The sequence below is a fragment of the Bos grunniens genome, chromosome 7 (genome assembly GCF_055505025.1).
Source record: "Bos grunniens cultivar Pamir isolate PY7600 chromosome 7, Bosgru_T2T1.0, whole genome shotgun sequence".
NCBI lineage: Eukaryota > Metazoa > Chordata > Mammalia > Artiodactyla > Bovidae > Bos > Bos grunniens.
The window spans coordinates 44,507,061-44,531,864 of record NC_141171.1 but is presented as its reverse complement, the minus strand read 5'-3'; the positions used below and the strand labels follow the sequence as shown (position 1 = coordinate 44,531,864).

The window sequence follows — 24,804 nt, the reverse complement described above, 5'->3', positions numbered from 1 at the left end:
TATACTGAAGCGACGTGAAAAACCAAAGTGAATGCAAAGGTATCCAAAAGGCATCGATTTTATTGTATCTTTTTCTGAATCTGTCCGTGCCAATCCAATCTTGAGATCTCCGGCGCTCCGACTCCCTCTCTTCCGGGCGCCACCCCACCCCCACTCACGTGGGATTCTGGCCGCTGCATGGTCTTACCGCCTGCCGGCAGATGCCAGAAGCGGTTCAATTAAACTTTTATTAAGCGCTTGCTGTGTGCAAAGCCCCGAACTCTATGCTGGCCTGAAGAAACGTTAGTACACCGCACGCCTACAATGTGCCTTCTAAAAGAGGGTCTCGGTCCATCCCACATCCCAGGCCTGCCTTCCCTCCAGTTCCTACCCATGGCCTCCACTAGTCCAAGGAACCACTCACAGCCCTTGTTCGGCCAGCCGGTCACAGTAAAAAGGCGTCGTCCTTAGCGCAGACCCACAAGAAGGGTCGCAGCCCCTAATGACCTAAAACCCAATGGGGTTCCCCTACCTACCGGAGCCTCGGCTCGGAACGGAGGTGACTGCCCGGTCCGCGTTCCCCAAACCGCGAGGGTCACAGCTCGGACAAGCGCTACCTCCCCACCCCCAGTGCACGCGGCTAGCCTGGCCCACACTCACGGCGTGCAGCGGTCGCTGTACTCATTAGCGATCGTTTCGATGCCGCCGGCGCGGGCGACAGCGACGTAGCAGCTCTGGAACCCCAGGTCTATGCCCACCACCGACATGGCGCCGGCTACAGCTCAGGCTCCAGCCCAGGTCCGGCCGGCAAGACAAGACACGGACCCCGGCGGGGCTGGCGCGCAGAAAGCTGGCCGCGTGGGACAGGGGGACCTGGGATAGTGGGGGACGTGCGAAGATCCACGCGAGCACCTAGGGTCTTGGAAAGAGGGCCGCGCTGAGGGCACTGCTCAGGCCGGCTCCGGCTCAGCGGCCGCAGAGTGGGCGCCGGTAGCGGGGGCGGAGAAGATCTCGAAAGATCTCGTTGCGACGAGAGTAAAGCTGCAGCGCGAGAACTGCGAGGGAATGTTCTCGCGAGACCCAGTCTCAGCAGCCTTTCTTCCTGAGGCTCCGCCCCCCAGTTACGTACAAGAGTGCGTCAAGCCCAGGCCCGAGAACCAGAGGAGCGACGGGGAAGCTGAAAGATAGTTGGGAGGCGGAGCTAGTCACTAAGCCTGCGCACAGAACCCTCCGAAGCACTCCCTTTAGCGTTAAAGAGCCGTGGAGCACCTCCCTTCCAGTAGAAAGTAGGAGGGAGAGCAGGTTTGAGGCAAAATACTGAGGAAGTGCTTCTGGCCTACTTCCGTCTTTTTTCTTTATCTCAAAGGAAGTTCCGGTTGTGACACCTCCTACGCCCCACCTTGTGTAGGGAAGTGGGATCGCAAACTGATTTTCAAAGTCCAGAGGGACTTCTCATCTGCTTTGCTTGGGGAAGGTTACTGGGCAAAAGAGAAGGCCTCCTTTGAAACGCGACCCTCAGCAGAGTGTTCGATCGAGCTCTGTCAAAGACAGTGCCCTCCGCACCGGAGGCCGGGACTCCACCTTTTTTTTTGTTCGTCAGCCTTGTCACACCCTTTTCTGAACCACTCTTGCTCTTAGGTCAGATTGAGGAGCCTACGGCACATAAGACTTTCAGCCCCCAACCTATTCTAAGCACAAGTCTTGAACTCGATGCCTGACACACAGAAATAGATGACATGCTCCTGGTAAGTGGCAGGATGAAATTTGAAGGTAGCAAATCTTCAGGGCCCCTTACTTGCTTGGGCATCTGGAATAGAGAAGCTTCTGAAAGTGGCTTCCAGGTGTGGAAGGGAAGCCAGCTGGCAATCAGGAAGCAATTCTAAGTATTGAGCATTTCTGATGAATTGCTGAAAGATACCTCAGAAAATCAGGAGTCTGAATCTCCATGTCTCCACTAATTTGATGTGATGTCTTGTTACAAGTCGGACACGACTGAGTGACTAAGCACAGCACCTTGTTATAAGTATTTACTCTGATTTTTTTAAGGGCCGCTGACACTGAATAAGCTGAAGTCCCCTAAAACTCAAATCCAACTGGTCACAAGAGTAGCTAAAAGAGTAAATGGAGTCCCAGTGACTGGTAGCAAGTTTGAGCCACTCATAATTGGGAGGGGGGAGGCAGAGGAAGCTTTTTGTGTTCGAATTTTTCTTATTTTGCCATAAAATATGAATTTTATTTCATACCTGCTACCTAAGAAAGCCCCTCAGTCTCTAAGAGCAATGCCTAAATCGCATGTTGTATGCCTTTAAACTCGTTAGCTACTACATGTGGTGGTTTAGCCCTTAAGATGTAGCCTACTGTTTACGACCCCATGGACTGTAGCCCACCAGGCTTCTCTGTCCATGGAATTTCCCAGGAAGAATACTGGAGTAGGTTGCCATTTTCTTCTCCAGGGGGTCTTCCCAACTCAGGAATGGAACCTGGGTCTCCTACATTGCAGGTGAATTCATTACCAACTGAGTCAGGAGAGAATCACCACATGGTTCTCACATTTTGACTGAATCATTCCTGATTTTGTCTTCAAAAACAAATACAGAGTGTGCCCTTAGGCTATAATAAGAGGTGTAGAGACAGAAAGAAAGAACCTTTCAAAAAGAGGGCAAGGACAGATGCTATACACCCCTATTCACAGTGTTACCACAACACCCAAAGTTGGGAATAACCAAATGTCCCCTGATGCATGAATTTTTTTTAGCACGTGATATATGCCCTGCTTATTTAATTTATATGCAGAGTACATCATATGAAATGCCAGGTTGGATGAAGCACAAGCTGGAATCAAGATTGCCAGTAGAAATAGCAATAACGTCAGATATGCAGATAACACCTCCCTTATGGCAGAAAATGAAGAGGAACTAAACAGCCTCTTGACGAATGTGAAAGAGGAGAGTGAAAAAGCTGGCTTAGAACTCAACATTAAAAAATGAAGACCATGGCATCTGGTCCCATCACTTCATGCCAAACAGATGGGAAACAACGGAAACAGTAAGAAACTTTATTTTCTTGGACTCCAAAGTCACTGTGGATTGTGACTGCAGCCATGAAATTAAAAGACTTAGAAACTTGCTCCTTGGAGGAAAAGCTATAACAAACCTAGACAGCATATTAAAAAGCAGAGACATTACTTTGCCAGCAAAGATCCATATAGTCAAAGCTATGGTTTTTCCAGTAGTCATGTATGGATGTGAGATTTGACCATAAAGAAGCCTGAGTGCCGAAGGATTGATTTTTTTCAACTGTGGTCTTGGCGAAGACTCTTGAGGGTCCTTTGGATAGCAAGGACAGATCAGTCAATCCTAAAGGAAATCAATCCTGAATATTCATTGGAAGGACTGATGCTGAAGCTCCAATACTTTGGCCACCAATGTGAAGAGCCAACTTATTAGAAAAGACCCTGATGCTGGGAAAGATTGAAGGCAGGAGGAGAAGGGGATGACCGAACAAGATGGTTGGATTGCATCACTGATTCAATGAGTTTGAATAAGCTCCAGGAGACTGTGAAGGACAGGGAGGCCTGGCATGCTGCAGTCCATGGAGTCGCAGAGTCAAGACACGATTAAGTGACGGAACAACAAACTCACCTATGATGCAATATTACGCAGACTAAAAGGAACAAAATCCTAACACACTGCAACATGAGTGAGCCTTAAAAACACCATGCTAAGTCAAAGAAGCTAAACATACAAAAAACAAATATTGACTACGTTTACACCAGGCGCTTAGACTAGGCAAATTCATAGAGATAGAAAATAGAATACTGGGGAAAAAAACTTTTTAAAAAAATGGGATAGTGGTCACTAGGGGCTGACTGGTACAGGAGATGCAGGTTTGATTCCTGAATTAGGAAGATGCCTTGAGGAAGGAATGGCAATCCATTCCAGTATTATTGCCTGGAAAATCCCATGGATGGAGGACCCTGGCAGGCTATAGTCCATGGGGTTGCAAAGAGTCGGAGGAGACTGAGCACACGTGCACACACACATGCGCGTGCAAAGGGCTGGCTGGTAGTTGGGGTTAGAGAGTTATTGTTTAATGGGTACAGTTTCAGTCTGGGATAATGAAAAAGTTCTGAGTGGATAGCAGTGATAGTTGCACAACAGTGTGAACATACATAATGCCACTGATTTGTGCTCTTTAAAATGGTTATAATGGGGCTTCCCTGATGATCCAGTGGTTGAAAATCCACCTGTCAATGCAGGGGGCCCGTGTTCAATCCTTGTATGCCATGGAGCAACTAAGCCCATGCATCCCAACTACTCCAGAGCCCACACTCTGGAGCCTGCAAGCCATAATTACTGAAGCCCTTGAACCTAGAGCCAAGGCTCTACAGTAAGAGAAGCCACCACAATGAAAAGCCCACATATAGCAATGAAGACCCAGTGAAGCCAAAAATAATTAAATAAAAATAAATGAATCTTTTAAATGGTTAACATGGTAAGTTTTCTTATGTATATTTTGTTGCACTTAACTATCCTTCCTCTATCTCCTATTTTTTTCCCACCTAGATGGATATAAATAACACCAAAGATATTATTGACCTTACTTATTACAGAGTCCTGTCTCCATCTGTCTACTCTGGGTTATTAAGCACTGGACAAACATAAACCAGTCTGTAAGCAGACTGGGTGGGGAGGGGGGCAGTTCATGGAGAAAGAGAACCAGGCATGGCTTTCTTGATCTAAGAGAAGCCATTTTTGGCAGAAGACTTTTTTTTTGACCTATGCCTGGGCACAATGCTTTTGACTATGTGGATCACAATAAACTGGAAAATTCTGAAAGAGATGGGAATACCAGACCACCTGATCTGCCTCTTGAGAAACCTGTATGCAGGTCAGGAAGCAACAGTTAGAACTGGACATGGAACAACAGACTGGTTCCAAATAGGAAAAGGAGTACATCAAGGCTGTATATTGTCACCCTGCTTATTTAACTTATATGCAGAGTACATCATGAGAAACACTGAGCTGGAAGAAGCACAAGCTGGAATCAAGATTGCCAGGAGAAATATCAATAACCTCAGATATTCAGATGACACCACCCTTATGACAGAAAGTGAAGAAGAACTAAAAAGCCTCTTGATGAAAGTGAAAGAGGAGAGTGAAAAAGTTGGCTTAAAGCTCAACATTCAGAAAACGAAGATCATGGCATCTGGTCCCATCACTTCATGGGAAATCGATGGGAAAACAGTGGAAACGGTGTCAGACTTTATTTTGGGGGGCTCCAAAATCACTGTAGATGGTGATTGCAGCCATGAAATTAAAAGACGCTTACTTCTTGGAAGGAAAGTTATGACCAACCTAGATAGCATATTAAAAAGCAGAGACATTACTTTGTCAACAAAGGTCCGTCTAGTCGAGGCTATGGTTTTTCCAGTGGTCATGTATGGATGTGAGAGTTGGACTGAGAAGAAAGCTGAGCACTGAAGAATTGATGCTTTTGAACTGTGGTGTTGGAGAAGACTCTTGAGAGTCCCTTGGACTGCAAGGAGATCCAACCAGTCCATTCTAAAGGAGATCAGTCCTGGGTGTTCATTGGAAGGACTGATGCTGAAGCTCAAACTCCAGTACTTTGGCCATCTGATGCGAAGAGCTGACTCATTGGAAAAGACTCTGGTGCTGGGAAAGATTGAGGGCAGGAGGAAAGGGGGACGACAGAGGATGAGATGGTTGAATGGCATCATCGACTCGATGGACTTGGGTTCGGGTGGACTCCGGAGTTGGTGATGGACAGGGAGGCCTGGCGTGCTGCGGTTCATGGGGTCGCAAAGAGTCGGACACGACTGAGCGACTGAACTGAACTTGCCCTGTTCAAACAGGTCTCAGTAATTAACAATCATTATCATAAGGAAAATGAGGGAATGTGGGAATAAAGGAAAACTAGTCAAGAAACAAAAGTTCAGCCATAAAAAACAGAGTCCTGGTTCCTTCTCAAAGGATATACATAATCTGATACACATCTTTTGAGTTCTATGGGAACTAAGGCCCCCGCCCAGGTGGAGGATGGAATGATGACGTTTCTTTTCTGACCCTTGTGGCTTCACTCACAATGTGTCTCAATTCTGTGTTGAGAATTCTCAGCTAGAACCCCTTCATGAATATGCATACACCACACAAGGCCTTTCATGGATATGCATGTACCCTTCCTTAGCTTAAAACTTCCCCAATTTTGCTGTTCAGGGAGACACTGTTTTAGAAAATATCCCCAGTGTTCTCTGTTCTAACTGCATGTAATAAATCCTTTTTTCTCCCCATCTTTGGCTTGGTTGTGATTTTTAGCTCAACATCCACCAAAAGTAGAACCTAGTTTGTGGTTAACAAGCCTACCCTAGGGTGAAGTGCCTAAACTACCTAAAAGATCACTATGTCTGAGTTGTGGCCTCCCTGTCTTTTATCTTGTGGGAGGCCTGGACAGCCTTTAGCTAAACTGGCAGAAACACATCCCTGATCTGTCTCAAACTTCATATCTACCTGTCTCATTTGCCTTGGCACAGCTTTTAGTTTAAAATACCATTAATACTATCAATCCTTTTAACAATTTGTCCTTCTCAAAATAAAGTATAGCTAACATCCATCACACAAAGTACTCAACCTGCTAAAAATAGTTTCCCTGATCATCAAACTTATAGCTCAAGAGGCTATTCTGGGATATTTAAATAAATGAAGTCAGAAAGAAAGTTACTTAAGAATTTCAAAGAATAAAGGGACAAGTTGCCAAGAATCAATTGTAAAGCAGTAAAGTTGCCAGAATGTTTAATGTTAAAGATACCTTAGGTGTAGCACAAGTTCTTTTCATTTAGCAGAGCATTTTGAGTATTTTAGAAGGAACCTGTTAAATGCCTTTCTCTGACACAATAATTGAATATAGACTTCCCTGGTGGTCCAGTGGTTAAGAATCTGTCTGCCATTGCAGGGGACATAGGTTCGATCCCTGGTCCAGGAAGATTCCACATACCACCAGGCAACTAAGTCTGTGGGCCCAAGAGCCCATGCTCCACAAGAGAAGCCACTACAATGAGAAGCCCACACACTGCACCTAGAGAGTAGCTCCCACTTGCCACAACTAGAGAAAGTCTACACACAGTAATGAAGACTCAGTGCAGCCATAAATAAATATTTTTTAAAAAAATTTTTAATATATTTTGTTCTAAGCAGTTAAGTGTTTGTTTATTTTAAATATACAGTGTTCATAGCCTGCTCACCATAAGACAAAATTCAGTTGGAAATTCATAGTCTTCCCTACCAGGTGTCCAGTGGAGTCCTGTCCTACATTCTGTAGTGGCTTCTGGAATTATCTGTTTCACAAGTAAGCTGCAAGCTCAGATAATGGTGGTTTCTGACTTCCTGGTATCACAGTGAGTAGACCAGGTCCCTTCATTAAATTGATGCTGAGCAGGGCCCAGAGGGACTCCTGGACATGAAGGCCTTTTTGTCCCCCATTTCTTGTCAGCAAGACTCAACCCTCCGTGACCTTCTCTGAGTTCCAAAGGGCAAAACACTTAATGATTAAAGGAGAAGCAGAAGCAAAGCCACATGAGGCAAAACTAAAGGGACCAGAGAGACTCACCAAGATAAGGGGATGAGACCACCTGAGACCCCCCATCTTTTCAGCCACCCCATCCTTTTGAAACTCTGCATAAGAAAGGATGAAAAACTGTTACTGCCTTGATCCTTATCGCATACCCCATCTAACTATATACATAAAACCTCTCCCCCAACCTACCAGGGAGTGAAGGCTAGGGGCGGGGGCAGCAGGCGGGGGGCGGGGGGGCGGGGAGCAGAGTTCTTAAGGCACTAGCCTACTGTGTTTCCCCTTGCCTGGCAAAGTAATAAAGCCACTCCCTCTTTCTCCTCCATAACTCTGTCTCCATATTTCTGTTTGGCATTGGTGCACAGAGAGCCAAGATTTTGGCAACAGAACCAGTGCTCCTTTCTTGAACTCTAAAATTCTAACTCAGGAATAATGGTAATTATTCCATCTCCAGTTCCTACAGTATGTGCCACACTGTGCTAAGTTATTTGGATATCATAATCTATTTAATCTTCATAGCAAACCCATTAGGTAGGTGTTATTTTCCAATTTTAAAGATGAGAAAACAGACCTGATGGGGTTAAAGAGCTTGGTCAAGGTCACATAACTTTTAAAACTCCGATTTCAAAGTGACCTCCTATAACTACACCGCTGCTTTCTTTAAGCTCATGTTCTTTGTAAAGCCTCATTAGAGTGAAAATGTTAGTCGCTCAGTTGTGTCCAACTCTTTGGAATCCCATGGACTGTAGTCCACCAGGCTCATCTATCCATGGAATTCTCCAGGCAAGAATACTGGAGTGGGTTGTCATTTCCTTCTCCGGGGGCTCTTCCAAACGTAGGGATCAAACCCATGTCTCCTGTATTGCAGGCAGATTCTTTACCATCTGAGCCACCAGGAAGCATTGGAGTAAATATGCAAAATAAAAGAATTGTTGTTTTTCAGTCACTAAGTTGTGTAGGACTCTTTTCTCAACCCCATGGACTGCAGGACTCCAGGCTACAAAAGATTAAGAGAAATTAATTCATCTAGAGTCATTCACTATAGACCTTTTGGAAGACTTTCCTTACTTTCAGTGTTTTTCTTGCCTGGAGAATCCCATAGATAGAGGAGCCTGGTAGGCTACAGTCCATGGGGTCACAAAGAGTCAGACACAACTAAGAGACTTTCACTCACTCACTTTTTAATATTCGGTTAAACCAGCCTTTCCCAAGCTGCATGCCATGAGATATTGAGGTTAATAATGTCATTTTACAGGCTCTGAGAAAGCCTAAGATAAACCTGTTTAAACATTGTTTAATTTTAAGTACAAATGGAGATACAACAAGCATAAGTATGAAGAGTAGTATAGCACAATTTCCCTGAAGGAGGAAATGGCAACACACTCCAGTATTCATGCCTGGGAAATCCATGGACAGAGGAGCCTGGTGGGCTACAGTCCATGAAGTCGCAAAGAGTTGGACACGACTGAAGCGACTTAGCAGTAGCAGCAGCAGAGCATCTGAGCACGTAGCACAATTTAGCCTCTCAATTTTTTTTCCCCCTTAAGCATTTTTCTAATCATAACACTCTTCTGATATAGAAACTACCATTACAGTTCACTTCTAACTCCAAATTGGCTGAAATCCTAGCGTCCTTCCTCACTCTATCATACTGTCTGCTTACATAGTAGCACTATGCTCTCACTCTGAAGTCCTTCCCCAAAGTCTCACTCTTTTCCCTTATTTGGGCTGATTACTCTTATGCATACGTCCTGCAGTATCATCAATCCCAACTCTTTCCCTCTTTATAATCTTAAAATGCTGGATACACTTACACAGATTTCTCCAGGCCACCAAGCTGATACCATCAGGAAAATTTAACCCCTTCATCTAGTTCCCTTGGTCACTGATAATTCTCCTGACGTGACTCACAATCTCCTTACCTAATAAACTCCACCCTCTCCTCAACTAGCCCCAGATTCAGCCGCCTTCCACCTCTAGCAGCTGACATTCCAACTCCACCCCCAAAGTCCAGCCTGTTGGTCTGGTCCACTTAGGACAGAAACATGACTCTGACCTGCTCAGTCCAGTTTGGCTCTGGCTTGTCCTGTTCCTGAGTACAGAGGGACCCCGCCCCCCCCGAAGCAGGGAGCTATCCTGCCATAGTAGCAGCTGGCATCTCTCATCTACAAATTGCTAAACTCTTTTTATCATTTTTCATTTAAAGTATCAAATTCATCAGGACTCAGTGTATCCTATGCTGGTTTCCCTTCAGCTAAATACAGCTCCTTTGTCTCAGGACAGAATGCTCTTTGCTTCTTGCTTTAAGACTCAAGGACAATGATTTTAAAAGGCCCTGGGCCCCATGATAATGATTCGCTTTTCAGATTTCCTGATTGAAGAGGAATCTGAAGTGTGAATATTTATAATTTGATAAAGAATCAGTGTTACTATAAACAGTGTTATTATGAACAATTTTATGTGGCATTCTGCCCAGGCATGGCTTCACAACTAAAGGACAACCATTTATTTTCTTGTGGACATGCAGCAAATGTTCAAATGCAATGTGAGTTCAAATTCTAAATATATCACAGACGATTACAGTTTGACACTCGAACACCAGCAGTGCAAACCCTAACTCAGAGGAGAATGACTAACAAGTTTTCCTGGCACTGGCACAGGAATCCATCCCCAAGGCCAAAGGCAGCAGCAATAGCAACAGCAGGCTGAAACAAGAGAAGGGATGACTTGAGTTCACTGAAAGCATCAGAGTTTCTCTTTCAGGCAAGACAAAGACAAGTCTGAAAAAAAGGGTAACCAGAAGTTTCCACTATGGAGGTACTATGAAACGAAACCATGATATGTACTTTATGTATTCTTGAAATGCTTTGAAAGAATTGGGTACCTGCAAAGAGTAAAAATGTGCTTAATAAGTCATTCTTCAGAACTGGATGACAGGCCCTTTAGGAATACTATTTAGTCTATTAAATATGGTTATATTGTGTGCCATTTCCACTGAAGGCAAAGTTTACTTTTGAAAAAAAAACAATGACCTTAAAGATCTCAACCTAATATCCTTACTTGGTTCAATGGTCTGTGACAGTGAGCAGAGCTTGGGATATCTTGTTTTTATTCCAATAATATTAGCACTTGGAAGAAGTCAGGAAGTAGTAGCATACTTGTCTTTGGCATATCATCTTACCCCTAAATGAGATGAGACCCAGGGCCCCAAGAAGGCCCTACCATGCTAAAAGTTCTCTTCCAATCATTTAGAATGTCAGTGGAGTGACATTTACTTCTCTAAAAGTAAAATCCTCTTCCACACCAGAGAGGATACAGTGGCAATTGGCATCTCCATGTAAATGAACAGAAAGTAAAATTACATGATGGAGTGGAAGTTCATGAATGAGCACCCCACCACCCCACCTTCCTCAATCACAAGCACACACCACTCAGGCTTTATTTTCAGATTCCTTATGTGAGTGCCTTTCTCTAAAATCTTCAATGGAATTTCCTAAAGCACTGCAATATTTGAGAGTTGCTGGTACTTGTGAATCAAGGCTGGGCACTTGCCCTGCCTGCCTCTCTCTCTTGACTAAAGGAGTGGTTGCCGGTAGCAGAGCCGTCATGTCAGAACTACAAGAGGGAACACAGTATAATGAAGCAGTAATAATTACAACTGTGATCCTGTAGCAGAAAAGACATGGACAAACAGAAGTAGAATTCCAGAAACAAAGCCTAGTATGAGAATTCAGTATAGGATACATGGCATTTCATGATAGTGCGGGAGGGATGGTGTTGGGATATTAGCTAACCTTTTGGGAAGAAAATTTTAGATCACTACTTCAAACCTTATGCAAGAATATATTCCTGATAAATCAAATACTGGAGTATTCTTGCCTGGAGAATTCCATGGACAGAGGAGCCTTGAGGGCTACAGTCCATGGGGTCATAAAAAGTCAGACACAACTGAATGACTAACACTTTCACACTTTCAGGGTATGCTAAGTGGTGGTGTTTGGTAGGTTAGTTGTATTAAATGCATTTTGACTTATGATATTTTCAACTTACGATAGGTTTATTGAGACATAACCCCATCACGGGCCAAGGAAGATCACAATCCAGTTGTTCCAGCACCGTTTGTTGTAAGGACTCCTTTTCTCATTGAGTTGCTTTGATGCATTGTCTACCTTGTAGGACTGATGTGACACATAAATAAGATGGTTACTATAAAATGTACATTGCCTGACACATAGCAATTGCTCAAGGAAATTAGAGATAGTTGTCGCTGTGCCTGAGATTTTTCCCAGTTGTCCCAGAGTTGGTGATTAGGGCCTACAGGTGAGAACAAAAGAGTACGAACTAACCTACGCCCTTAAGAAAATTGCCAGTAACTGGAGCCAGGCACCTCCCCAAGAGAGTAGACAGAAAACAGCCTAGACATTTGCAGCCTCCTCCTCACTCCAGCTCTCCAGGCCTCTCTGTAAAGTGAGGAGGAGCAAAGAGCACACAGTGACTGACTTTCTGGGCAATGCAGAATTACTTCATGATGAGGAGAGACTTCCTCCTCCCAGTAGAAGAGGGACAGAAGGTGCTGTCTCTCCAGGGAAAGTAAGTGAGAAGGGAGACCCATGTAAAGACTGGAGGGTGGTCCGTGAGGAGGAAAGACCTCCACTCCATGCCTTAGTTGGCTATTTGCTGAAGCAGCATGCTAGCCAATTTTCCCCTTTGAACAAAGGAGGGCAAATATGAACAAAAGAAAAGAAAAGAGAGCAAGCAGGAAGTGGTATGGTGTGACAAGGAAGCAGGTATTTCCCCTGGATTTACTGCACTTTGAAATAGGCGGTTGAACTTGGACCGTTTCACCAGACCTCACACATAAAGGCTGTTGGCTGGGAAATAGCCATGTAACAAGAGGCAGCAGTGGAGAAGGAAGGTCGAGCTTGAGCTGGGACCACCCCTCCCAACCCCCACAATCAGGGACTGGAGGGTCCTCTGAGGACATCTCTACTAAGCATGTGCCACACAGTGGTTAGTAACACACAGGCCCATCAGCATAGACTAAAGAAACTGGGACGATTGACAGAGAGCCTTATAGACACACTCAGGCAAGTATAAAACCTTTTGATTTAAGATTTTGATTACTTGCAGCTAAAAGTATCTTAATACACTTCTTTCTCTGTAGACCCAATTTCTCTCTCTTCATGAACTGGCTGCTGGGAGCTCTGAATGCACATGTTTCAAGCCCAGCCCCATGCAAGGATGAAAACTGAAGACCTTCAGTTCTACTATAAAATTGCCAGGTAAGAGAACCTAATTGGTCCAGCTTGGTCAAAGCTGGTTCAGTCAAATATACCTGGGAATTTGTTGTTTTAGCTGCCAAGTTATGTCTGACTCTTTTGCAACCACATGGACTGTAGCCCACCAGGCTCCTATGTCCATGGGATTTCCCAGACGAGAATACTGGAGTGGGTTGCCATATCCATCTTCAGGGAATCTTTCTGACCCAGGGACCAAATCTGAGTCTCCTGCACTGGCAGGCAGATTCTTTACCACTGAGCCACCACGGAAACCGCACACCTGGGAATATAGGGTCACTAATTCCAGTCTCAGAGAACTGTCATTATGAGCTAGAAAGGCACCCCCCAAGATGTCTTACAGGGCTGATGTAGTGAAAGAAAATGTGTTGCAGAATTCTAGAGCACTGAGGAATCCAGATAGGCTTGGGAGGGCTTTGAAATAAACATACACAGGGGAGGGCATGCACTTCACTTTCCAGAGAGCTTCACAAGGTAACATGCAGGGACCATGGGGTTGAGAAGGGCAGAGGGAACTGGATCTGCGAGGAGTTAAGAGAGGTCATTGATTGCCAGAAGGAGAGTGAGAGAGGTCATGTCATCTATAATGTGACCACCCTTTACAGCAACCCATATATCTTTGGTAGAATCATGAGCTACTTGGTGTGATGGGATTTCCAGTGGGCACCTAAAAAGGGAATGCAACATCATATCTAGGTATGACCTAAGGCAGGAACCTAAGAGCAATTAAACCGCTAAAAGAGTAGGGTAGTCTTTTAAGTGGGCTTACCTGGTGGCTCAGTGGTAAAGAATCCACCTGCCAATGCAGGAAACACAGGTTCAATCCCTGGATCAGGAAGATTCCCTGGAGAAGGACATGGCAACCCACTCCAGTATTCCTGCATGGGAAATCCAATGGACACAGGAGCCTGGTGGGCTACAGTCCATGGGGTTACAAGAGTCACACACGACTTAGCGACTAAAGAACAACAACAAACTACAAATTAGAGTTCTGATCCTTCTCAGTCTGGGGCTTTTGTGCTTTATCTGCAGTTGGTCTGGTGAAATGGAGCAATAAAGAGTTTCAAAACTCTTAGATGTTCCTTAGATTCTAAGGCTTCTAGTCTGTATTTGCTTCTTTGAAGTCAAATCTCCCTGGAACCTTATTATAATGGGCTGTTTCCTTACCATACTGATTCATATACCTTGAAGCTTTGAAGCTGTTCCGTGGTGGGAACAAGAATTTCTGTGACCTCAAGCCCACATTAAGACAAATCTGACTTTGAGGTAGAATGGGAGAAGTGGCAAGTACTATGAGAAAAGCTGTCAAAAACAGAATGAATAATTTGAAATATTACTAAAGGCTTTTGCTGTTTCAGTTCTACAGCATTAAGATTGGAAAGAGCGAGGGGCAGTTTTTCTGAGGAAGGAAATGCAGGATAGCCTGTGAGACTCCTCGGCCTGTTAAAAAGCCTAGAAAAGAATTCATGGTAATTTACCAGTATCATCATTATAGTGCCTCTATTTAATTTTAAACAAAAGTTTGTGTCGTCTTCTGTGTTAAGGAAAAGTGAGAATTTAGTTCAATTGGCATTGAATTGTGACAGTTTGCCAACTGTGGAACGATTTTCTCTATCTGCCTGCCATCCCTTCTCTTCATCACTCTGACCGTAGGAGTGGACATAACTCAAGCCGAATCACTCACAGCACTTCCTCCCACTGGGCCACAAAGACTGAACCAGAGCTAGCCAGATGACCACATGACCGTGCACAAGGCACTCTTCCCAGAGATGTATCTCATGTTGTATCTCATGTAGTCAGTGGCAAAGTTTCTTCTCTCTCTTGAAAATGTGGAACGTTTACCTAAGCCCTATTTTCCTGGAAAACTTAAGATGGTTCAGAAATCCCCCGCACCCTCTCATGTTCCAGCTTACTGCAAAGAACATGTAACTTAAATAAGATTCACAGTGACCTCCTTGTTACCTACAGTAAGTCCAGACACAACCTTTCCAAATTCCCATTCATGTCCTCCTAAGTGATAATCTGAAACTTAGCTACACACAAATATTTGCCGTTCAGACTGACTAAGACCCCTTGATCACAACAACAATTCCAACTACAATCACCCCACCTATAAGCTGTCACCCTATAAAAGTCTCCAGGCAAAAGTGCTTGCCCTGATGCAGTGAACTAAATAAAACCAGTTTGCTTATTTGTTTGGTTTTGGTCTTTGACAGGCTCTGGAATTGTAAGAATGTGTTCTCAAGGTTCCATTAGCCATATTCACACCCGTGGAAAGATGTCTGAAGGAAGGAGGCTACTACTCAGAAAAAAGTAGAAACTAGGTTGTCTGGGCAAAAGGCATCACATTCCGGGTTCTAAGCCTGTATGCCTAGAGCTGCCCTGCTCTCGCTGCCCCCAGTATTTATCCCTTCATCTCCTTCTTTGCAAAGGTTATTTTGATATTGGTTTCTGTCACTTGCAACTTGAGTATCTCTGACTAATAAATCTACCACATTTAAAACTGACTTTCTGCTTTTTCCCCCCTGGAGCCATGCTGGTTCTGCAGCTCTGTGGCAAGCTGCGGAGTTGGGGTTCTGTTCCACAGGATGCGGTTTGTTAAAGTTGTCAAGAACAAGGTCTACTTCAAGAGATACCAAATGAAATTCAGAAGAAGCAAGAGGGAAAAACTGACTACCATGCTCGGAAACGATTGGTAATCCAAGATAAAAATAAGTACAACACACCTAAATACAGAATGATTGTTCGTGTAATGAACAGAGATATCATTTGTCAGATTGCTTATGCCCGTATAGAAGGAGAAATGATAGTTTGTTGAGCTTATGCTCACGAACTCCCAAAATATGGTGTGAAGGTTGGCCTGACAAATTATGCTGCAGCATATTGTACTGGCCTGCTGCTGGCCCACAGGCTTCTTAATAGGTTTGTTATGGACAAAATTTACGAAGGCCAAGTCGAGGTGACTGGAGATGAATACAGTGTGGAAAGCATTGATGGTCAACTTGGTGCCTTCACCTGTTACTTGGATGCAGGACTTGCCAGAACTACTACCGGGAATAAAGTTTTTGGGGCCCTAAGGGAGGTGTCGATGGAGGCTTGTCTATCCCTCACAGTACCAAACGGTTCCCTGGTTATGATTCAGAAAGCAAAGAGTTCAGTGCTGAGGTACACCGAAAGCACATCATGGGGCAAAACGTTGCAGATTACACGCGTTACCTGATTGAAGAAGATGAAGATGCTTACAAGAAACAATTCTTTCAGTACATACAGAACAATGTAACTCCAGACATGATGGAGGAGATGTATAAGAAAGCTCATGCTGCAATAGGAGAGAATCCAGTGTATGAGAAGAAGCCTAAGAAAAAAGTTAAAAAGAAGAGGTGGAACCATCCCAAAATGTTACTTGCCCAGAAGAAAGATCGGGTAGCTCAGAAGAAGGCAAGCTTCCTTAGAGCTCAAGAATGAGCTGCTGAGAGTTAAACCAAACCACAATTTTCCATCAAGATTTTTCAGATAAGACAATAATAAACTTATTGAACAAGCAAAAAAATAAATAAATAAAACCGACCTTCTAAATGCAGTAAATATCTTCATGTAAATATTCCTGGGATTAAAATTCACTTTAAAGGGAGTTCCCTGGTGGCCTAGTGGTTAGGATTTCAGGTTTGCACTGCTGTGGCCCAGGTTTAATCCCTGGTCAGGAAACTGATATCCTACAAGCTGCTCGGCACAGCCAAAAAGAAAAAAAAGATTCACTCTGATGACTTACCAATGATAAAAACCCCTTCATATGGATGCTAACCAGACTTACTAGGGTGATCATTTTGCAATATGTAAAAATAACAAATCATTATGTTGTACACCTAAAAGAATATAATGTGTCAATATAATATACCTCCAAAAATAAAACCCTTCATGACATCTATTTTTAAATGGCTTCATGAAATTTCACTGTAGAGAATGGAAGAGAAACAGAATAGTATATACATACATACATATATACATATATATATATATATATATATATATAATTTTTTGGCCATGCCCTGTGGCTTGCAGGATCTCGGTTCCCAGACCAGGAAATTAACTTGGGTGATAGCAGTTAAAAGTGCCAAATCCTAACCCACTGGACCACCAGGGAACTCCCTGTAGTTAGTATTTTTAAAATGCAGAGACAGAACATAAATGTTGTGTCACAAAAAAAAATACTGCTCCAACATGTAGTGATTGCAAAGGCATAATACCTGAAATGGACAAGATTTACAAATACTGGTCATACTTGGAAATGTAAAGCAAATCTTTACAATATCTGGTACATGCATGCTGAGTCGCTTAGGTCGTGTCTGACTGTTTGTAACCTGTAGCCTACCAGGCTCCTCTGTCCATGGGATTCTCCAGGCAAGAATACTAGAATGGGTTGCCATTTCCTTCTCCAGGGTATCTTCCTGCCCCAGGGATCAAACTTGCACCTTTTGCATCTCCTGCATCACAGGTGTGTTCTCTATACCACTAGCGCCACCTGGGAACAATGTCTGAAGTCAATTCAAATTTTCCAAATTCTCAAAAGATTGATAAAAACCAGATGATGCAAAAAGAAAATCTTTATAGCAAAGTTACTTATGGCAAGCACAAGAAAAGGATCTGTTGACAACTCCAGAGCCTGTCTTGAAGTGGTGCTATATAAAATGCTTCTCACAAAAAATGTAACTGCTCTTAGGATGTATCTGCTTTTTTTGCAGAGAGGCTACTTGCCGCTATTATTCATAAAACAAAGTGTAATTATTGTTTTCTTTTTTGCATTACACACCACATAAACTGAATCTTGATTTAGTATTTTTCCGATTAGCATTCTAATGAAAAATGATTTAGAGGTATTTATTGTAAGTAGTTTGGCCAGCTTGAGTTTTTTCACTAATAGCACTGGTAACCTGGAAAAACATAAGCAAAGCTTTTTTCAATTGTTTCATCTATCATAGAAAGGAGTGTTTGGTATGATAAAATATTACCTGCTTTATGCTTTTTATTTTTTTATTTTTTTTTTTTTGCTTTATGCTTTTTAAACCTGAAGATACACATTCATAGACAACACTAAATTTTAACAAATGTTTAATTTATATACACTTAAGGACCTAAAAGTAAATTCTGTTTTTCCATATTTTTTACATTTACCAGAAGTAAAACTTTTCTTTAAAAGTCAAAAACTTAGGAAATAATTGTATCTAGGCTGAATAGAGAAAATGGGTCTATGTGAAACTCAAATTTTCAAAAAATAAATATATTTTACAGGGAAACGGAAATAGCTAAAAGGAATTATCAGAATTCTACACTTAGGAGCCCATCCTCCCACTAACAGCCAAGAAATGGGGAAAAGAGTTATGTGGATACCGTGAAATAGGAAAACAGACACCTTTGTTCTATTCCAGATGGACAGACGGTGATGGTGGAACTCTTACTATTTATACCTCTTGTACATGACTGCTGCTGCTGCTGCTACTAAGTCGCTTCAGTCGTGTCCGATTCTGTGCGACCCCATAGACCGCAGCCCACCAGGCTCCCCCGTCCCTGGGATTCTCCAGGCAAGAACATTGGAGTGGGTTGCCATTTCCTTCTTCAGTGCATGAAAGTGAAAAGTGAAAGTGAAGCCCACGTCCCTGGGATTCTCCAGGCAAGAACACTGGAGTGGGTTGCCATTGGATAAATCAAACATGGAGAGAATATACTGTATCTTGATTGAGGTGGTGGTTGCGTCTTCTGTGGTTTCGTGAGTGTATACATGTGTTAAAATTCATCAAATTCATATGGTTTAAACCCTTGCATTTTTTGTTGGTAAATTATATCTCATCTTTTAAAAATACTACATACAGAGGCCTAGCACATTGTCTGACACTCAATACATGTAGTTGCTTAAAAATAAATAAATAAAAGAAGCAAAGATCTACTAAGCACATGTTATCCCATGCTCAGTCACTTCAGTCATATTCAACTCTTTGCGACCCCATGGGGGTCCCAAAGAGTCCCCATGGGACTTTTCAGGTGAGAATACTGGAGTGGGTTGCCATGCTCTCACAAATTCTTTACTGCTGAGTCACCCAGGAAGCCCAATAATGCTGTTTGGGTCAATTTAAAATTCTCCAGAAATCTATTGTCTGTAATATTTTACAATGTGTTATAATTACCTAAGATTCAGTTGTACATATAAGAAATGTCTGCCTTTCTCAAAAGAAAACCTCAAACATCTCTGTCTGTACATAATGAAAAGTAATATATATTGTTTCCTCTTTATCTCTATTTTTAAGTTTTTCCACAGTGAAAATACATCTTTTGTGTTTTAATAACGGCAGGAGAGGTGTGGTTTCAAGACTTGAGCTCAAACTAGGATAAACTCATTTTTCCCTCAGGAGGCACATGGCACAAAAGCTGCATGTAGAGGGGATAGGCAGCCAGGGACATTTGATGAATGGGAATACGTCTGGAAGAAATATTAGATCATCATTCCAAATTTCATATGAATTTTAATAAATTAACTATCATAATCTGACCTCACAATTGAAATATGTGGATTTAGAGCACAGAAGTTTATCATCCTTACCAGAAAAGGGAGATCTGAGATGATTTTTTGTTGTTGTTTTTGCTATATGACATTTCTAAATGTTTGGCCACTTGTAGGCCTTTGTAAAACACTGTTACTTCTCCCACCACTATCTACATGTGAAAATTTTACATGGAAAGATCTTATCAAGAGGTCCTGTTACGGGATATACAGCTTTTGTTTTTTCTGCTCAGCATTCATTCCTTAAAGTACTCCTCTGATCTTCCTCATTCTGGAGACTGCTAACTGTGGGATCCTTCCCCTGACCAGAGGGATGGGCACATCTCAGTAAGAAGCCAAGCAGACTCCTACCAGGGAACTTCACTGTTGATATTAAGCACACAGGGGGTTGGACCTGATCATCTGCCTAAAGAGGTGGCACATGTGTTTCTATGACTAAGATCTGGACTTTCTGGTTCAAGGTTTCACAAGGCTGGGTGTGCATTTCCTACTTCTAAATTATGAGCTAGCCATAAGCTATTAATAAATTCTTGGTTTACTTAGCCAAAGTTTTATTTTGTGTTTCTTGCAATGGAATCCTGAAAGATTAAGGGAATTCCTTCTATGTTATCTCAAAATACAGTCACCCCTCTGTATCCTCAGGGAATTGGTTCTCTGAGGACACTTCCCTGCTTCCCCCAACCCCCCCCAAAAAAAATCTGTAGATGCTTAGGTAGCTTATACAAACTTATATAGCATTTGCATAAAACCTATACACAGCCTTCTGTATACTTTAAATCATCTCTAGATTACTTATAATAGCTAACACGATGTAAATGCTATGTGAAGAGTTGCCAGTGCGAATTCAAGTTTTGCTTTTGGGAACTTTCTGGGATTTTTTTTCCCCCAAATATTTGTGTTCTATGGTGACTCTATAGATGCCCGAACTGCAGATAAAGAGGGCTGACTATAAACAAAACTGGTGAGAAGGGAAGAAAGGTTGTGTAATGGAAAAAGCTCAGGGCACTGAGCCTTAGATAAATCATTTAATAAAAATGTCTGAGTTTCAGTCCCCTAATCTGTAAAATGGGGATCCTTTGGAGGCAAGACACAGAATCTCCACTTAAACGATCTGAATCACAAAAGAGGTTTACTAAAGGAAGGCTGTGATAACCAAAAGAATCAAAGGAAAAGACAAGTCTAGGTAGGTCTTTTTCTGTCTCTCTTCTCTATTTCTCTTAGCATATCAACTTTAGTCTCTCCTAAACCAGCAAAAAGTCAGTTTTCATTCCAATTCCAAAGAAGGGCAATGTCAAGGAATGTTTACAATACAATTCACTCAGTTGACATTCTATCAAGGACATGCTCAAAATCCTTCAAGCTAGGCTTCAGCAGGATGTGAACTGAGAACTTCAAGATGTACAAGCTGAGTTTCAAAGAGGCAGAGGAACAAGAGATCAAATTGTCAACATTTGTTGGATCACGGATAAAGCAAAGGACTTCCAGAAAAACATCTACTTCTGCTTCAATGACTACGCTAAAGCCTTGTACTATGTGGATCACAACAAACTGTGGAAAATTCTTAAAAGAGGTGAGAATACCAGAGCATCTTACCTGTTAGAAATGGACATGGAACAATGAGCTGGTTCAAAACTGGGAAAGGAGTACATCTAGACTGTATATTGTCACCCTGCTTATTTAACTGCTATGCAGGGTAGATCATGTGAAATGCCAGACTGGATGAATCATAAGCTGAAGTCAAAATGGCCAAGAGAAATAGCAATAACCTCAGATATGCAGACCATACTACCCTAATGGCAGAAAATGAAGAGGAACTAAAGAGCCTCTTGATAAAGGTGAAAGAGGAGAGTGAAAAGCACACTAAAAACTCAACATTTGAAAAACTAAAACCATGGTATCTGGTCCCATCACCTAATGGCAAGTAGAAGAGGGAAAAGCGGAAGCAGTGACAGATTTTATTTTCCTGGGCTTCAAAATCACTGCAGATTGTGACTGTAGCCATGAAATTAAAAGATGCTTGCTCCTTGGAAGGAAAGCTACAACAAACCTAGACAGTGTGCTAAAAAGCAGAGATATTACTTTGCTGAGAAAGGTCCATATAGTCAAAGCTATGGTTTTTCCAGTACTCATGTACAGATGTGGAGAGTTGGGCCATAAAGAAGGCTGAGTGCCGAAGAATTCTTCATTTTGAATTGTGGTGCTGGAAAAGACTCTTTAGAGTCTTGGACTGCAGGATCAAGCCAGTCGATCCTAAAGGAAATCAACCCTGAGTATTCATCAGGACTGTTGCTGAAGCTGAAGCTCTAATACTTTGACTACCTGATGAGAAGAGCTGACTCATTGGAAAAAACCCTGATGATGGGAAGGAGTGAAGGCAAAAGGAAAAAGAGGAGGCAGAGGATAAGATGGTTAGGTAGCATCACTGACTCAAGGGACTTGAATTTGAGCAAACTCTGGGAGATGGTAGAGGACAGAGGAGCCTGGCGTGCTACAGTCCATGAGGTCACAAAGAATCAGATATGATTAGCAGCTGAACAACAACAACAAATCAGCAAATCCTGGCCTCACAAGCACACAGCTTTATATCACCGTAAGGCACTGCATCAAGGCCCAAGGATTTAGTTTTCAAGCCTTCTTGGAAAGTGGAAATAATCAAGGAATGTAGCTTTTACCCCTTTCCGGGGGGCCTTAGGTACCACTCTCACCCCCAAACCCAGAGGTGAATGGAATTCTATTTTTTTTTTTTTGAAGAAAAGAGCTTTTTCATTTGGAGAACCAGAGCTTCATATCTGATGGATGCCCTTCCACCAATCCCCTTGCATGATCATTCCCCTTTACAAAACAAATCGTCTCCTTTTCTGAACCTCCCCCTTATTTAGCCAAGTTAGTCAAATTCTCTTGTCCAACTGGAAGGAGAAGAGCTCTTTTTGTTGTATGCAAAAGCATGTTAGGAAGAACCCACATTTGATTTTGCACCAGGGTCCGATCTTACAACACTAAAATTTCCTGAATAGTTAAAATAACTAGTTGTAAAGTATAATGAAAGGGCAAAAAACTTAAAAGTGTATCCATTCTCTCCCCTCTTCTCATCCTGGTGGAGCTAGTTTCCATTGTGGTTAGTCTCACAGTCTTGTACGAAAACACTTTCATCAACTTCTGGTGCCAGATCAGCTCTATATTGTATAGGACCCAGGGCAAAATTAAAATGTGCACTGTTCAAAAGTTATTAAGAATTTAAGGACTTCCCTGGTGGTCCAATAGTTAAGAATCTGCCTGCCAATGCAAGGGACACAGGTTCCATCCCCGGTCCGGGAGATTCCACATACCATGGTGCAACTAAGCCCGTGTACCACAACTGGAGAAAGCCCACTTACAGCAGTGAAGACCCAGTGCGGCCAAAAAATAAATATATAATTTTTTTCAAAGTTTCAAGACTGCAATAGCAGAGCATTAACCCAAGTGTGACATTTTTCTAAGGACAGGGCCCTGTGGACTGTATAGTTTGCCTGTTCGTTTTCTGCACTCAGCTCTCTAACCACAGATGCTTACCATCAGGGCAGGAAACAACCATCCTGACCAAAACCAAGTCAGTTCAGAGAGATGCAAATCTCTCTCCAGCACATGACTTTTACATCCATCTTTTCCCATGTGTTACATAACTGGAAGACACTTGACAGAAGCTTTCCTAGAGTAAAAGAATAGTCTGCTTAAGTCTTGGTATTAATTTTTAAATTTTTTAAATTGAAGTATAGTTGATACACAATATTACATGTTACAGGTGTACAGTATAGTGATTCACAAATTTTAAACGTTATATTCCTTTTGTATTTACAAGTATTTACTATATTCCCCATGTTGTATAATATATTCTTGTAACTTATCTTACACATAATAGTTTGTGTCTCTTAATGCCCTACCTCCATCTTGCCCATTCTTCCCTCCTTTCCTCCTATTCATTCCTGCCAGTAGAAATTACTTGCAGCTTTCACAAGAGTTCTTTTTTTCAGCTCCTACCCATCAAGGTTTATAATACTTAGTGTCTGAATTTTAGCCTGGGCCCTATGGACAAAATTGAGAGGCTCACAAGCCCATGGGCCTCAATGGGAAAAAGCTACACTGTCCTGTCTTACCATTGAAAAAGCGAGATATTATTGTATTGAATGTATGTGTATCTGTCCCCTGTGTCTAGATGCTTTTAATTAGCTCTTGTAGGTTTTCCAGGTATGCAAACCAAATCACAAAAAAATGTCATGTGCTTCCTCCTTTCTGTTTGTTATATCTTACCCTGTCTCATGACATTTCACATTTACTAGAGTGCAATTTCTTTTAAAATTAACCAACAAAAAAAAAATAAATAAATAAAAATAAATAAAATTAACCAACAAATGGGAATTCCCTGGCACTCTGGGGACTCCATGCTTTCACTGCCAAGAGCCTGGTTTTTCTTTTTTTCCTTAAGATTTATTTATTAATTTGGCTATGTCAGGTCTTAGTTTCAGCATGTGAGATATTTTTTAGTTGTGTGATGCAAACTCTAGTTGTGGCATGTAGGATCTAGTTCCCTGACCAGAAATGAAACTTGGGCTCCCTGCACTGGGAGTCTTAGCCACTGGACCACCAGAGAAGTTCAGGGAGTTCAAGGGTCTGGGTTTGACCCCTGGTCAGGAAACTAAGGTCCTGCAAGCTGCATGGCACAGCCATGAGTAAATAAATAAATATTTAGCTGACAAATACATCTTAATATTTCTTTGTGGGAAACTTGAAAGTTTGAGAATAAAGTTCATCTAGAAAAATAAATGCCTAGGAACAATAAAGAAAATTGAGGAAAAGAAGAGTTATTTGGGAGAGACTGGCCCTACCAGATATCAAGATACTCTATAAAATTATTGAAATTAAAGAAATACAAATACTGGGACAAATAGATCTTTGGAAGAAAATAGAATATCCAAATAAATTAAACTTGTACCTATTTAGTTATAAGGGAGTGGCAAGTCAACTCAATAAAGAAGTGATAAATTATGTAGTAAATGGTGTTTCAAAAGTTAAAAATTAGTATTAAAAATATAACCATAATTGTAATGGAAGAAATACAATAAAATACAAAATACATTTTAAATAATTTGGGGATTCTAAGCATGAGCCAAATATAGGAACCATAAAGAAAAAGACTTTTAAAAATGCCTATGTAACAGGAATTCACTGGGGATCCAGTGGTTAGGACTTGGTGTTTTCACTGTGGTGGCCTGGGTTCAACCTCTGGTCGAGAAACTAAAATTCTGCAAATAGCATGATGTGGCCAGAAAAAAAGAAAAGACAACAGACAAAATAGGAAAAAATTAGTAAACTATAAAACAAAAGTTTTATATTAAATAGTCAAAGTTTCTACATATA

General features: G+C 42.1%; 1 protein-coding gene, 2 long non-coding RNA genes and 1 pseudogene across 6 annotated transcripts in view; 3 read left to right on the top strand and 1 right to left on the bottom strand.

Annotated features, from left to right (window-relative positions):
* HSPA4 (heat shock protein family A (Hsp70) member 4) overlaps positions 1-9,485 on the bottom strand; it is a 61,426-nt gene extending 51,941 nt beyond the window's left edge. Inside the window, exon 1 of one of the 3 annotated variants that reach the window (XM_086411572.1) lies at positions 9,381-9,485. Coding sequence is in view for 1 of the 3 variants with exons in the window: in XM_086411570.1 (XP_086267696.1) it covers positions 640-746 (107 nt within the window). In the remaining 2 variants the exon portion in view is untranslated. Of the gene's footprint in view, positions 1-515; positions 993-9,380 lie in introns of those variants that run through there. The other 2 variants (XM_086411571.1, XM_086411570.1) reach the window with 2 other exon arrangements.
* On the top strand, positions 1,099-6,289 carry LOC147369363 (uncharacterized). The gene is made up of 2 exons (XR_015167406.1): positions 1,099-1,724; positions 2,773-6,289. It is a non-coding gene; the product is annotated as an uncharacterized LOC147369363 (long non-coding RNA).
* A 2,531-nt stretch (positions 9,486-12,016) lies between the features above and the next one.
* On the top strand, positions 12,017-18,815 carry LOC147369360 (uncharacterized). 2 transcript variants are annotated; one of them, XR_015167383.1, is made up of 3 exons: positions 12,017-12,156; positions 12,731-12,848; positions 18,287-18,815. It is a non-coding gene; the product is annotated as an uncharacterized LOC147369360 (long non-coding RNA). The 2 variants fall into 2 exon arrangements; XR_015167382.1 differs by having other exon boundaries at positions 18,150-18,815.
* On the top strand, positions 15,437-16,442 carry LOC147369361 (large ribosomal subunit protein uL18 pseudogene; annotated as a pseudogene).
* Positions 18,816-24,804: the final 5,989 nt, after the last annotated feature.